Source organism: Leucoraja erinacea, chromosome 5 (assembly GCF_028641065.1).
Source record: "Leucoraja erinacea ecotype New England chromosome 5, Leri_hhj_1, whole genome shotgun sequence".
Taxonomy (NCBI): Eukaryota; Metazoa; Chordata; class Chondrichthyes; order Rajiformes; family Rajidae; genus Leucoraja; species Leucoraja erinaceus.
Window position 1 is genome coordinate 48,422,211 of NC_073381.1, and position 16,234 is coordinate 48,438,444.

The 16,234-nt window shown below is 43.4% G+C and overlaps 1 protein-coding gene across 1 annotated transcript in view; it reads left to right on the forward strand.

The window, feature by feature from the left end:
* Window positions 1–16,234, forward strand: part of fndc4a (fibronectin type III domain containing 4a) — a 190,959-nt gene that overhangs the window by 83,738 nt on the left and 90,987 nt on the right. The window contains exon 3 of the mRNA XM_055635539.1: window positions 3,062–3,266. Coding sequence (XP_055491514.1) covers window positions 3,062–3,266 — 205 coding nt within the window. The remainder of the gene's footprint in view (window positions 1–3,061; window positions 3,267–16,234) is intronic.

Here is a 16,234-nt window from a genome sequence, read left to right on the forward strand (position 1 = left end):
GGTCATTCAAGATAGCAATGTTTCTTCCCTCTGATGTTCTCTTCTCAGGAAGCCTATGGTGGCCTGGTTTCTGAGTGTGTTCGACTGATATTTAGGGAACCAAGGGGAGTCCAGTTAGTGCAAGACATTGGCAATAGGCAAAAAACAGATAATGCAATCAGCAAAAGCTTTCCTTGAGGGTTTGAGAAGTATTTCTACCATTCTAGCCCTCAGTGTTCTGAAAAACACTTAGCTCTTAATCATTTTAGAAGTCTAATTAGATCATTCTTTAATCTTTTACCTTCAAAGGAATAGAATCTAAGTTGTGCAATTTGTGTTCCAAATTTAACCATTAATGCCCTTGTAGAATTCAGTTGAAGTGCGTTGTATTCCTTCCAAATACTCCCTGGGAGGTTTTGGCCAAAACTGAGCTAGGTACTGGAGGTGGGCCAATACAACTGGAGAATAAGCTGTACAAATGGAGACTGAAGGCTAATACTGCATTAGCCCTATTGATTGCTGCTGCATTGATGCATGAGCTTTTAGTTAGTTAGGTGTATGGACACCACCACATCGTGTCCCTAATTAAAATGATATTTACAACAAGTGTTGAGGGAGGAAAGGGACCACAAATCGAACAAGACTGGGGACAGAGATACTTCTCTGAATTTTAAACTGTGACTCTTTTGTTTCGATCCTCCTGCCTCTCCACTACCTCTGCCAATAAAAATACAGTGCATTCAGAAAGTATTCAGATCCCTTCACCTTTTTCACATTTTGTTACGTTACAATCTTATTCAAAAATGGATTAAATTCTTATTTTTTATTATCAATCTACAACCTACACTAAAAGGGAAAACAGGTGTTTAGAAATTTTTACAAAGTAATTAAAAGGAAAGAACTGAAATACATAAGTATTCAGACCCTTTGCTATGACACTCAAAATTGAGCTACGGTGCAACCTGTTTATCCTTGAAATGTTTCTACAACTTGATTGGAGTCCACCAGTGGTAAATTAAATTGATTGGACATGATTTGGAAAGGCACACACCTATCTATATAAGATCCCACGGTTGACAGTGCATGTCAGAGCAAAAATCAAGCCTTGAAGATGAAGGAATTGTTCGTAGACCTACAAGACTGGATTGTGTTGAGACACAGATCTGGGGATGGGTATAAAACAATTTCTGCAGCATTTCAGGTCCAGAAGAGCACAGCGGCCTCCATCATATTTAAATGGAAGAACTTTGAAACCACCAGGACTCTTCATAGAGCTGGCCGCCTGGCCAAACTGAGCAATCAGGGGGGAAGGGCCTGGTCAGGAAGATGACCAAGAACCCGATGGTCACTCTAACAGAGCTCCAGGGTTCCTCTGTGGAGATGGGAGAAACTTCCAGAAGGACAACTATATCTGCAGCACTCCACCAATCAGGCCTTTATGGTAGAGTAGCCAGACGGAAGCCGATCCTCAGTAAGAGTAACATCACAGCCCGCTTGGAGTTTGCCAAAAGGCACCTAAACCAAATTCTCTGGTCTGAAGAAATCAAGATTGAACTCTTTGGCCTGAATGCCAAGTGTCGCATCTGGAGGAAACCAGGCACGGCTGGCCAATACCATATCTACAGTGAAGCATAGTGGTGTGGGGATGTTTTTCAGCAGCAGGAACTGGGAGATTAGTCAGGATTGAGGGAGTGATGAACGGAGCAAAGTACAGGGAGATCCTTGATGAAAACCTGCTCCAGCGCATTCTGGACCTCAGTCAGGGGCGGAGATTCACCTTCCACAGGCCACAAGTACACAGTCAAGACAACGCAGGAGTAGCTTTGTGACGAGTCTGTGAATGTCCTTGAGTGGCCCAGCCAGAGCTCGGACTTGAACCCGATCGAACATCTCTGGAGGGACCTGAAAATAGCTGTGAATCAACGCTCCCCATCCAACCTGACAGAGATTGAGAGGATCTGGAGAGATGAATGGGAGAAATTACCCAAATACAGGTGTGCCAAGCTTGTAGCGTCATACCCAAGAAGACTTGAGGCTGTAATCACTGCCAAAGGTGCCTCAACAAAGTACTCAGTAAAGGGTCTGAATACTTATGTACATAATTTAAGTTATTTATTTTTAATTACTTTGCCAAAATTTCTAAACACCTGTTTTCACTTTTTTATTATGGGGTATTGTGTATAGATTAATGATTTAAAAAAATGAATTTAATCCATTTTAGAATAAGGCTGTAACACCAAAATGTGGAAAAAGTGAAGGGGTCTGAATACTTTCTGAATGCACTGTACCTGACAGTTGACACAAAGCTCTCTTTAACTTTATTACCTTTAATGCCTAGCTGGTTTACTAGCAGTTGCGTTTACTGTAACTTTGAAGAAATAAAGGACAGCACAATTCCACAGTTTGTAGAGCCACTGCAGCACAGTGCCAGAAAGCCGGGTTCAATCCAGACCTTAGGTGCTGTCTGCTTGGAGTTTGCATGTTTTCCCTGTGGCTGTATCGTTTCCTCTGCATGCTCTGGTTTCCCCCACATCCCAAAGATGTGCAGGATGGCAGGTTAATTGACCTTTGTAAATTGCCTTTGGTATGTAGGTGAGTGGTAGAATCTGGGTGGCATTGATAACAATATGGGGAGAATAAAGTTGGATTACATTAATATAAGATTATTGTAAATGGGTGGTTGATTGTCAGCATGGACTCAGGGACCAAAGGGCCTGTTTCCATGCTATAAATCAGGAAACAGGTATATATGTACACATGAAGTATAAATGTATATCAGGATAATTACTCAGGATGTATATCAGGATAAGACCCATATTCTGCATCCCTCCCACACAAAGTTGGCCCCCCATGGGTGTGGACTTTTTATTTTCCTCTTTCATAAATAGAATATGGGTGAAAATTAGGTCAATGTGCGTGTCTAAAATGAGTTTTTGAGCCTCATAAATGGCCTTGAACCATACCATGCACCTGTGTTAATTAGAATCTGGTGAGATAATTATATTAAAAAAGGAGTCGAATTTTAATCATTCTCATACATTTATTTATCATCAGCTAATTTTTCAATTGCTGTTTGATGCAGCGAAAAGATGGTCAGATGCAAAGATCAATCCGTGAAGTGAATACAACAAACCGAGCCTGTGTGCTTTGGGACTTAGAGGAAGACACGGAATATGTAATCCAAGTTCAATCGATTGGTCTGAATGGGGAAAGTCGTGCCAGCAAGCGTGTCCAATTCAGAACTCTAAAAGAAACTGATTGGGTGCCATCAAATAGCTCGAACAAAGGTGAGATCTCTTAATTTATTATTTACTCTTGTTTTGTGTCATGTACAATACTTTAATGGTCTCTGACAAGCTATCAGTTATACGTTAGGGAGCTTCCTAATAGCAGAGCTGTCTGAACTTTACAATATGATAACTAAACTGTTATTCACACTATTACTGCAAACACTCCCATGCATTTGTGTGGATGTAAGCAGAGTTATTAGGGAATAGTATCTAATTGTAAAGCAGTTGTAGGGGATAAGTCTTTAAAGTAACTGTTATATCAATAATTGAGCGGCTACATTGTTTGAATGTTTATTAATTTGTTGTAAAAAGATGCTTTAACATTGTAAATACCTGACGCACACAGGAGATATGGCACAGTGATATTCTGCAAACAGCTGTTCCATTGCGCGTTGAAAAACTTCGCTGGCTGAGTTAATGCCGAAGGGCATTCTTGCAAATCTGTAGTGGCCAAACGGTGTGGCAAAAGTCGTCAGAGCAGATGATGCGTGGCATCCAGTGGTATTTGCCAGAAAGAGCTTTTGGCATCAAGGACTGAGAATACCGCTGCGTTTCCAATTTGCGCAGCCAAGTCCTCAGTGGTTCTCATCGGGTAGTGTGGGTGTTTAATTGCTGTGTTTAGGTCTTTGGGGTTGATGCAGACCCGCAACTCTTCTTTGTTTTTCTTGGTGGTTATGGCCATAGTGGAGACCCAGTCAGAGGGTTCGCTGACCTCGGCAATGACTCGGATGGAGACCATACATTTTAGTTCAGTGTGTATTCTTTCCTGTATGGCATGGGGAACATGGTGGGGTGTGCAAACCACTGGTGTAACTGTGGGATCTACAGTGATCCTGTACGTTGTTGGCAGCTAGCCAAGTTTATCGTCGAACAGGTCTTTGTACTGGGATAGCAGCTGCTGTGTTGGCTCCTCTGTCAGGCAGAGTTTGTGGACAGCACGTCCAAAATAGACCAGTCCTAGGTCATAGCATGCACTGATGCCAAGCAGGGTTTCAGAGTTAGGTTGCACAATGTAAAACATCAGGGTTTTTGTTTGTTCATTGACAGTCCATTTCAAATCAGCTTTCCCCAGTGGGTGTAAAACTTCCCCACCATAGGCATGTGGGTGGAGGAGTCCTTTTTCATCTGTTCCATGCTCCTGATCTTGTTGAACTGTCTGAGTGACATTATGTTGACCTTTGCACCCGTGTCGACCTTGGCAGTTAGGGTCTTGATGTTTATCACCATGTTCACCAGGGTCCAGCAGTTTACCTGAGGAGTGTAGGAGAGATAGAACTGGTGAGTCGTTGTCTGTGTTATCGGAATCATTCCCGTGGGAAGCATTGTCGTGTTCTTGGGATTCGGAGTCAGACAGTTCTTGTTGAAGCAGGTGCAGATTTGTCCCTCAAGCAGTGTTCCCATGAGACCGACAACACATAGCAAAGTGATTAAGCTTCTTCCAGTTGTGGCAAACTTTCCCATTGGCTACGCAGAACTGGCGTCCTCTAGAGTGGAAATAATTGCAGTTGGGGCATCTCATGGCAGGCACATTAGGACTTTTGTGAGGCACGTTTGAAACATTTCGGGGAGAGTAGTTAGCAAGATTGACGTTATGTTGCTGTTGTGGGCTGGCAGGGTCAAAGTCTGCGAGCGGGGCCACAACCTTTGCCATGCGACATGAATGAATGGCTTTCTCTAAAGTCAGTTCAGCGTTCCGAAGCAGTTCAGCTCTTAACTTGTGGTGGTTCATCCCCCCCCCCACAATCCTGTCGCGTACTAACTCATTAGTCAACTTACCGAAGCGGCACCGTGTAGCCATGTGTCGTAAGTCACTGATGAAGTGTCCAACAGGTTCATCGACCTGCTGCTATCGGGTGAAGAACCTTGTTCTCTCAAGGATGCGATTCGAGTGCAGGTCACATAACTCTCTAAATTTTCTGAGTAGGGCAGTTGGGTCGTTGATAGATTCTGCTGGCACAAGGACCTGGCCATTAATGTCATTGATTGCGGTGGCAAACTCAAAGTTGTCTGCATGAATCATTGCTTCTGGACCAGCTAGATTGAGCTGTAGCGATGCCTTCAGATCATCGGGGTCATTCCGGTGAACGATGCGAATGTAGTGAGCATAATCATGTTCAAACATGCGCCATCGCTCGGCTATGTCAGAGTCAAACACAAGGGGACTCGGCTTTCGACAGGACTTGGCCATAACGTTGAAAAAAATCACAAAATAAAACTGATAAAGAAAATAAATTGTGGTAAACGAGCGTAGTGGGTTAGAACCAGTTAACCAACACCATATAAATACCTGACTCGTACACAGGTAAAGGTGGAAGCGTCTTTAATATTAATTCCAGTATCAGATCTACAGTACATTATACATTCAGTCTGCTGCAACTACTGAATATGGTAGGCAAGTTCTTACACTATAAAGCATGCACTAGGCAGAGTTATTGTTACTAAGCATTCTGATTGGCTAACATGCAATAGCAAATCTACAAATATCTTTTTTACCCCTGCCCTAAATTATCATTATTTTGATAGACAAAATCATTTTGTAGATTCTTGCAAAAACAGCTGCATTCCTTAGCTTTCAACCTACTAATGAGGTGATGGCTTAAGGACATTACTATTTGTTCCCATTGTTAACACTGCATATCAATATTTAATAATTCATGGTTTTAGAAGTAGAAACAATTCTTTAGTATATTTAATAAATATGAGATAATTGTGTGATAAGCCTTACTGATAAAAACATTGTTCAGTCAAAGTGAAAGAAAAATAGGCCATTTTGAGATTCAATTATCATGGAGTGAAGTTATGTTTTAAGGCGTGTCTTCTATGTAAGAGATGAACACTTGCGTTTCCAATCAACATGTTTAATGGCAGAGTCCTGAGTGTAAAGATTCCATGAATCAACGGTTGCAGGTTTAAATTATTAGGTAACAGCATCCAATTGATTCTAATCTTCACCCCTGCTCGCCATTGTACCACCTATAGCCAATACAGTGTAGCACTTCATCCTGTATAATAATGAAAATCCAGATTACATTCCTCCTAATTACTCTGAATACCGTTGGATGTAACTGGGTGAGTAAATTGGGAAAACACGCTAGATGGTTTAACTGAAATGATCAGTGTGATTCTGGAAAAGCCTATGCTTTTTTTCGAGGCTAGACTTGCATTGTCATTGTCACCTTCCCCATAGCTAACATTGAACCATTCTACATTTCCCTGATCAACATCTGCTATGAATCCAGGTGTCCACATCTGCGCCAGGTGCGTCGAGATGGGGCTCCTAAGGGACCGTGTTAGGAACCTGGAACAGCAACTCGATGACCTCTGTCTGCTCAGGGAGAGCGAGGAGGTCATAGAAAGGAGTTACAGGGAGGTGGTCACTCCAAGACCACGGGAGACAGAAAACTGGGTCACAGTTAGGAAGGGCAACGGGCAGAGGCAGGGACTGGTGAGTACCCCGGTGGCTGTACACCTTGAAAATAAGTACTCATGTTTGAGTAAGGGTGGGGGAGACAGCCTACCTGGGGGCAGCGACAGCGGCCGGGCCTCTGGCACAAAGACCGGTCCTGTTGCTCAGAAGGGTAAGGAAAAGAAGAGGAGGGCAATTGTAATAGGGGACTCTATAGTCAGGGGGTCGGATAGGCGATTCTGTGGATGCAGACAGGAGACCCGGATGGTAGTTTGCCTCCCTGGTGCCAGGATCAGGGATGTGTCTGAACGTGTCCAAGAAATCCTGAAATGGGAGGGAGAGGGGCCTGAGGTTGTGGTACATATAGGTAACAATGACATAGGTAAAAAAAGAGAAGAGGTCCTGAAAGAAGAATTTAGGGAGTTAGGTAGAGAGTTAAGGAGAAGGACTGCAAAGGTAACAATCTCAGGATTACTGCCTGTGCCACGCGACAGTGAGAGTAGGAATGGAGCGAGGTGGAGGATAAATGAGTGGATGAGGGACTGGTGCAGTGGGTATGGATTCAAGTTTCTGGATCATTGGGATCTCTTTTGGGGAAGGTGCGACCTGTACAGAAAGGACGGGTTGCACTTGAACTCGAGGGGGACCAATATCCTGGTGGGGAGATTTGCAAAGACTACTGGGGAGACTTTAAACTAGTATGGTTTGGGGGAGGGACTCAAATTAGGAAAGCTAGCAGTCAATGTGTGAGGCAGGAGGCAAAGAATAGTAGCACTCTGACCCAAAATGTAGGGTAGAGAGAAGAAAAAGACAATAAACAGAGAATAATAGAGGGTGGGTTTCTTAAATGTGTATATTTTAATGCTAGGAGCATTGTAAGAAAGGTGGATGAACTTAGAGCCTGGATTGACACCTGGAAGTATGATGTTGTGGCGATCAGTGAAACATGGTTGCAGGAGGGCTGTGATTGGAAACTAAATATTCCAGGATTTCGTTGCTTCAGGTGTGATAGAATTGGAGGGGGAAGAGGTGGAGGTGTTCCATTGCTTATCAGGGAAGATATTACAGCAGTGCTTTGGCAGGATAGATTAGAGGGCTCGTCTAGGGAGGCTATTTGGGTGGAACTGAGAAATGGGAAAGGGGTAGCAACACTTATAGGGGTGTATTATAGACCGCCAAATGGGGAGCGAGAATTGGAAGAGCAAATATGTAAGGAGATTGCAGATATTAGTAGTAAGCACAAGGTAGTGATTGTGGGAGATTTCAATTTTCCACACATAGACTGGGAAACACATTCTGTAAATGGGCTGGATGGGTTGGAGTTTGTAAAATGTGTGCAGGATAGTTTTTTGCAGCAATACATAGAAGTACCTACTAGAGTAGGGGCGATGCTGGACCTCCTGTTAGGAAATGAGATGGGTCAGGTGGCAGAGGTATGCGTTGGGGAACAGTTTGCGACCAGTGATCACAATACCATTAGTTTCAATATAATTATGGAGAGGGTCAGAACTGGACCTAGGGTTGACATTTTTGATTGGAGAAAGGCTAACTTTGAGGAGATGCGAAAGGATTTAAAAGGAGTAAATTGGGACAGTTTGTTTTATGGGAAAGATGTGGAAGAGAAATGGAGTACATTTAAAGGTGAAATTTTAAGAGTACAGAATCTTTATGTCCCTGTTCGGTTGAAAGGAAATAGTAAAAATTGGAAAGAGCCATGGTTTTCAAGGGAAATTGGACACGGTTCGGAAAAAGAGGGAGATCTACAATAATTACAGGCAGCATGGAGTAAATGAGGCTTGAGGAGTATAAAGAATGTAAAAAGAATCTTAAGAAAGAAATTAGAAAAACTAAAAGAAGATATGAGGTTGCTTTGGCAAGTAAGGTGAAAGTAATTCCAAAGGGTTTCTACAGCTATATTAATAGCAAAAGGATAACGAGGGATAAAATTGGTCCATTAGAGCGTCAGAGTGGACAGCTATCTGCAGAGCCAAAAGAGATGGGGAAGATATTGAACAATTTCTTTTCTTCGGTATTCACCAAGGAGAAGGATATTGAATTATGTGAGGTAAGGAAAACAAGTAGAGTAGCTATGGATACTATGAGATTCAAAGAAGAGGAAGTACTGACACTTTTGAGAAATATAAAAGTGGATAAGTCTCCATGTACGAACAGGATATTCCCTAGGACATTGAGGGAAGTTAGTGTAGAAATAGCAGGGGCTATGACAGAAATATTTCAAATGTCATTAGAAACGGGAATAGTGCCAGAGGATTGGCGTACTGCGCATGTTGTTCCATTGTTTAAAAAGGGGTCTAACAGTAAACCTAGCAATTATAGACCTGTTAGTTTGACGTCAGTGATGGGCAAATTAATGGAAAGGATACTTAGAGATAATATATATAAGCATCTGGATAAACAGGGTCTGATTAGGAACAGTCAACATGGATTTGTGCCTGGAAGGTCATGTTTGACTAATCTTCTTGAATTTTTTGAAGAGGTTACTCGGGAAATTGATGAGGGTTAAGCTGTGGATGTTGTATATATGGACTTCAGTAAGGCCTTTGACAAGGTACCTCATGGAAGGTTGGTTAAGAAGGTTCAATGGTTGGGTATTAATGGTGGAGTAGCAAGATGGATTCAACAGTGGCCGAATGGGAGATGCCAGAGAGTAATGGTGGATAACTCTTTGTCAGGTTGGACAACTAAGTTACAGAGAAATGTTGAACAAGTTAGGGCTTTATTCTTTGGAGCGATTAGGTTAAGGGGGGACTTGATAGAGGTCTTTAAAATGATGAGAGGGATAGACAGAGTTGACGTGGATAAGCTTTTCCCACTGAGAATAGGGAAGATTCAAACAAGGGGACATGACTTGAGAATTAACGGGCCTGAAGTTTAGGGGTAACATGAGAGGGAACTTCTTTACTCAGAGAGTGGTAGCTGTGTGGAATGAGCTTCCTGTGAAGGTGGTGGAGGCAGGTTCGTTTTTATCATTTAAAAATAAATTGGATAGTTATATGGACGGGAAAGGAATGGAGGGTTATGGTCTGAGCGCAGGTATATGGGACTAGGGGAGATTATGTGTTCGGCACGGACTAGAAGGGTCGAGATGGCCTGTTTCCGTGCTGTAATGGTTATATGGTTATGATTATCTGTCATTTTCACACCTTACCTTTCCATATCTCTCGTGTCCCTCTCCCCCTGACTCTCAGTCTGAAGAAGGGTCTCGTCCCAATATGTCACCCATTCCTTCTCTCCAGAGATGCTGCCTAGCCCGCTGAGTTACTTCAGCATTTTGTGTCTATCTTGGGTGTAAACCAGCATCTGCAATTCCTTCCTACACAGTTTTTTCGAGGCTATTCACAGAAGGCTTTACTGCACTTCATTGCTGCCGGTCTGACCCATTTAAGAATGGTTTATGTCTGAGTTTGTTGCTCGGGCCTGGCTCACTGATTCATGGAAATGAAGAAGTTCCCTCCCATTGTTTAGGTTTGGAATTCATAGATCCTAAAGGTCATCTGGATCACTTTCCGTTTGGGAAGAATTGAGAAGTGAGTATCCTCTTGGTCTTTGTTTATATCTCCCACATTCCCTTATCAGATAGAAGATCAAGTCTAGACCTCCACTCATTATTCTCATAAACTGCATTCCCCATTTATTTTGTTGTAATCTGTGCTGTCTCACATGTTCATTACTTCTATACATCCTCACTGAGGGTAATTTACCAGTTCTATATTTATATCTTTGCAAAGAGTGAGAGAAAACTACACTACCTGGGTCAAACCCATACTGTCACAGCCTATTCAAACTCTCACAGATCCTTACTTAAATCAGGAAACCTAGTTTCCTGGAGTTGTGTGGCAACCATGCCACCGGGCTACCTGATTGTAGCTAATATACTTGCTATGTAATACTTGGCACATTTTGTTCAGGTAAAAGCTTCACTTTGTCTCCTCTGCTGAGACGAGGTAATTCATTTATCATGACACAGAGTGATAAAAATCATTCAGCTGTGATTGGGAAAATTACATTGATAAAGTCACGAGAAACTACAGGAACTAATGGGAAATATGACTGCATCATGCACAACTGTTTTATTTGGATCACGCACTTTAAGTTAATTGCACTGACCTTGTTTAAGTAAAATCATCTTTCAGATAACAGTGTTTTTGAACAAGTGCACTTTAGTTTAGTTTAGTTTAGAGAGATACAGTGCGGAGACAGGCCCTTTGGCCTACCGGGTCCACACCGACCAGCGATCACCACAATATCCTACAAACACTTGGGACATTTTTTTAACATTTACCAAGCCAATTTACCTACATACCTGTACGTCTTTAGAATGTGAGAGGAAACCGAAGATCTCGAAGGAAACCCATGCAGGTCATGGGGACAATGTACAAACTCCGTACAGACAGCACCTGTAGTCGGGATCAAACCCGGGTCTCTGGCGCTGCAAGCGCTGTAAAGGGCCTGTCCCACGAGCATCAGACTGCATGCGGCAAGCGGGACCAAACTGGAAGCGGGGGCCGCGCGGAGGTCGATCCCCATACAGTGAGTGACATGGGACCAAACTGGGAGCGGGGGCCGCGCGGAGGTCGAGTGAGTGACATGAAGTTCAAGTGAAGTCCGCGGGATGTTCGCGCGTGACGTACGGCGTCAAGACACTGCGTATGCCCGTCGAGGCGGTGCGTTCGGCCTCAATGTGGCTGCGGGCCGGCAGGCCATTGCCGCACGGAATTTTTGAACACTGTCAGTTTTCCGGAGCCCCGCACGATGTTGGGACCAGCTCCACACAACTCCATACGGCTCCGGTGATCGAAGTGGGACCGGTCCCGCGAGGCCGTACGGCTCAAGCGACCACATTAGATCATGCTTGCCGCATGGAATCGCATGCTCGTGGGACAAGCCCTTAAGACAGCAACTCTATGGCTGTGCCACCATGCCAACCTAATGTCAGTACAGTATAACATTAGAAATTCTTGCCTGAGTTAGCAAACAATCACATCTGTTCCTAAGAGTAATATCAGGAAGCTTGATCCTTGAATCTGTCAAGAGATATATCAACCAAGCTGAGAGTAGCATTGTTAGATCAGCAGGCCTCAAAACCTTGAGCCTCCTCGAGAGAGTAGTCCAGCCAAGGTCTACTGCTGGACAGATAACCCAGTTACTGGACTTCTCTTCCACGTGCAACGCTTTTGATCAAATATATGATTTTAAGAAGGCTATAAAGAGATGATTTACCTTTACATAATGCGACTCCTTAAAATTTCCAAGTTAAAATTACTTCTGCTGAATCTGGACGGTTTTGTAAAATTATAAATTCATGCGATGCTGATTTATTTTCCTGTATATTTTAATACCAAGGGGTGGAAGCTTTTATGATCCTGAGGAATCTTTTGTTTTCAATTATCGCAGTTTGTTTCCCATATATGTCTTTTATCTATTTTAAACCCACTGTTCATTCGTTTAACATTTTTAGGTTTTCTTGTCTCTTTAGTACTTTGTTCGGTCTTCCACATAATAACATAAGCATCAATTACATACTTTTTATCAACTGTGTGATGCTGTTGTTCAATCCCCTTCCAATACAAACATTAATGTGCTGATCTGGTTTTTTAATAATTCTCCGTAAGTTTTGCAATCAATTTTGTTGATTTTATTAGAAACCCACATCCTCAGATTGAGTACTATAGGTATCAGAATCATGACTGTTCTGATATTGCCACAGCTACCTTAAGCTTTGGTATCCTTCCATGTTAATTTCCATGTAATGTTAATTTCCATATTTAATTTTGCACCCCTTCCTCATTTTCCACATGTAGGTCTCCTGATCTATTGGATTTTGACATTTCTTAGCAACTGTGTTGGCCTTTTTTCAGTTTAATATTTTCCTTCAGCTTGTTGATTGACTACAGTTATTTAACAACATTGGATGAGCTATTATACACTTTTAGTTTAGTTTAGGGATGCAGCATAGAAATAGACTATTCGGTGACCAATTACCGCCCATACACTAGTTCTATGTTATCCCTGTTTCGCAACATATACACTAGGGGCAATTTTACAGAAGTCAATTAACCTACAAACCTGTACGTCTTTGGAATGTGGGGGAAACCAGAGGACTTCGAGAAAAGCCACACAGTCACAGTAAGAATGTGCAAACTCCATACAGAGAGCACCCGTAGTCAGGATCAAACCCAGGTTTCTGGCACTGTAAGGCAGCAACTCAACCAGTGTGTCACCGTACCACCCGTGCTGTGCCACTGGTGTATCAAATCCTTTCTTGAATATTTCTTACTCTGTTATTAATTAACAGCTGAACTAAGTTTAATGTGGTCAAATTATGTTTGCATTGCTTTGAGATTTTGTGTGCGGACACGGAGCCGACAGACAAGAGGCTGAAGCAAAGAAGCCGAAGACATAGAACTGAATAGAAACGAGGCCGAAACGCCCAGGAGAGGCGCGCAATACATGAAGCTGATGAAAGGAGAGAAGGAATGGGTGGCGTTTCGGCTCGAGACCCTTCAGATGCATTCTGAAGAATGGTCTCGGCATGAAATGCTGCCTGTTTTGTGCGTGGGAGCTTGGGTACGTTCCGCAAACGCAGAGACGGTAGTAAATAAACCGTCTGTCTCCGTGGCCGTGTTGAATCACCCTGGTATGGGTGTCACAGACCGGGGGTCGGAGGGGGTGGTGTGGAGGTTGTGGTCCAATGGCGGTGCATCGCGGTCAGTGACTGTGGGATGCTCCCGCAGGTGGAGACGGAGAGAGAGAAGGAGGAGGGAGAGAGGAGGGGGGAGAGAGAAAATAGGAGAGAGAGAGGAGGAGGGGGAGAGAGAAGGGAGAGAGAGAGAGAGGAGGAGAGAGAGAAGAGGGGAGAGAGAAGGGGGAGACGGGAGCATGGGGTTATTTTTCCCACACAAGCCATAGGTGACTGGGCAATCTGAACCCAAGCACCAAGTTGAAAGCGGCCAAAGGTGCGCATCGCTCGGGCCAGCCCCCACTCTCCCACGGCCACCCTCCGCGGGCTGCGGGTCGGGTGGAGCGGAGGTTTGGGACAATGTTCATGCCTTCACAGTGATGTGATGGACGCGGGGGTCTGGACCAATCGCTGACAAGACCCGCCCCCCGGCAACGTCAAGTCCGTTATTGGACTTTTCTGTTGAGCGGCAGTCGGTCCTTTGGCCTGTAGGCGACGCCGCCTTTCGGGTAGGTGGCGTTTCGACAGAGCGGCCATTCGGTAAGTTTGCTTTTAGGCGACGCAGCCTTTCGGTTTGTTGGTTTTTAGGCGTCCCATCCTTTCGGTTAGTAGGCGTTTCGTATTCAGACTCTTTCGGTTCATTGGCGTTTCAGCTTCGTTTCTATTCGGTTCTGAGGCTTCAGCTTCTTTGCTTCGGCCTCTTGTCTGTCGGCGCTGCCTCCGGGAACCTTGAAATTTACCTTATATACCTCTCTCTCTCTCTCTCTTTCCTTTTCACTCAAACCAACATAAATAATTCATTTTAAGATTACTATTTACAAGATGTTTCTCCCTCAGCTCACTATCTAATTCTAATTTGTTGCTCATCACCAAATCCAGTGTGGTCTGATCCCTTATCATATCCTAAATATATTGTGCCAGAATATACCTGGTAATAATAATGTTGATGTTAATAGCTTTTGCTGTTATTAATGTGCACATTATCAAGCAATTTGTGATGACGACAAAATATAACCTGATTTATCAATTATCACAAACTACTGGGTGACTGCTTGACACTCTTTGCAAACTCAACGAATTGCCACCTTGCATTTCTCATATTTGACCATTAGATTAAAGTTTCTGCCAGAAGTTGGCACACAGCATAAGATATCTAAATTGAGCATTTATTTTCCTGCAGACTCTTTCAGGAAAGAAGATTAAAACAGCAGAATCTTTTTATTCTTCCAGTTGCTTAGAGGTCTTCGGAGATTTCTTTCAACATATTTTACCAAATTATACTGTAGTCATTTATTTTCCTGTTCTAGCTTATTTTTTCTTTTTCTGTTCATTCAATTTTTTAAAAGAGAGAGAGAAATACTAATCAATCTTCATTCTGTCTCCTCTGTCACCCAGCACTGCACCTGAACTAATGGTTCCACAGCTGGTCTTTATTTCTACCCAAGAAGTTTCCACTGTTTAGTCAGCCTCAACCCCCTGTCCCACTTAGGCGATTTTTTCGGCGACTACAGGCGACTGGGATGTTGCCACATGGTCGCGGGGTGACACCTGTATGATCGTGAGTAGTCTCCTCAAGTCACCTAAAGAGTCGTAACGTTTTTCTGGTTGCCGCTGGATTTTGAAATGTTCAAAACTTTTCGGCGACTGTTGGTTTGAAGTAGCTTGACGTAGCTTGTCTTCTCCTGGCGTAAGTGCTGTCGTAGGTTGTCGCCAGGATGCCACAGGTTGTCGCCAAATGACATTGGTTGTCACCAGGTGCTGACTTAGGTGAATTTCATTGGCGACTACCTACGTCAACCTATGTCAACAGGCGACAGGTACCGGCGACAGAATTGTCTTCAGTTATCTTCAGTTGTCGCCGATAGGGTCGTTGCTTGTCATAGGTGGACGTAGGTTGACTTCGGTTGTCGTAGGTTGTCGCCTGTGTGGTCGTAGGTTGTCCTAGGTGTGGTCGTTGGTGGACACCCTAATGAATCGCGGTTGTCGATAGCTTGCTGTAGCTTGACGTCGACTAGGTGGTAGGTTGTCGTAGCTTGTCATAGACATTGCCATAGGTTGTGACAGTCACCGGCAGTTGCCGGAAAAATCGCCTAAATGGTACAGACCCTCTAATTAAATCCTTTCTTTTTGTTTCAGTAATTTAGGCTTTTATCAATATTATTATTCCCTCTCCTTTCCTAATTAGCCTCTGTTGTCTAAAGAGCCTGTAATCATGACATTCGACCTCATAGCCATACATGCTCACAACCAGATCTCTCAATCCATCCTGTTTTTGATTAGTAACTTTTTTTCTTCAGCTTCAATCACAGGTTAATTGTTGTGTGGGTCTCTTTCTGTTCAGTCCAGTTTAGTTTAATGTCACGTCAATGGAAAGACAATACATGATTACAATCGAGTCATTTACAGTGTATAGATACATGAAAAGGGAATAAATGTTTAGTGCAAGGTAAAGCCAGCAAAGTCTGATCAAAGATAGACCGCGGGTCAGGGGGAAGGGAGAGAGACGAAAAGCAAGGGCCCTTCAGATAGCCCTTGCTTTCCCTCTCTCCCTTCCCAGTTCTCCCACCAATCTTACTGTCTCCGACTACATTCTATCTTTGTCCCGCCCACTCCCCTGACATCAGTCTGAAGAAGGGTCTCAATCCGAAACGTCTCCCATTCCTTCTCTCCAGAGATGCTGTCTGTTCTGCTGAGTTACTCCAGCATTTTGTGTCTACCTTCGATTTAAACCAGCATCTGCAGTTATTTCCTACACGTGCAAGTGTTTTTAGTGGCTTTGGTAATCTGACAAACTGATTTGACATTTAAAAAGTAAATCGGCATTTCTGATGATCAGGTAATACAGCAACAGAGAGTAAT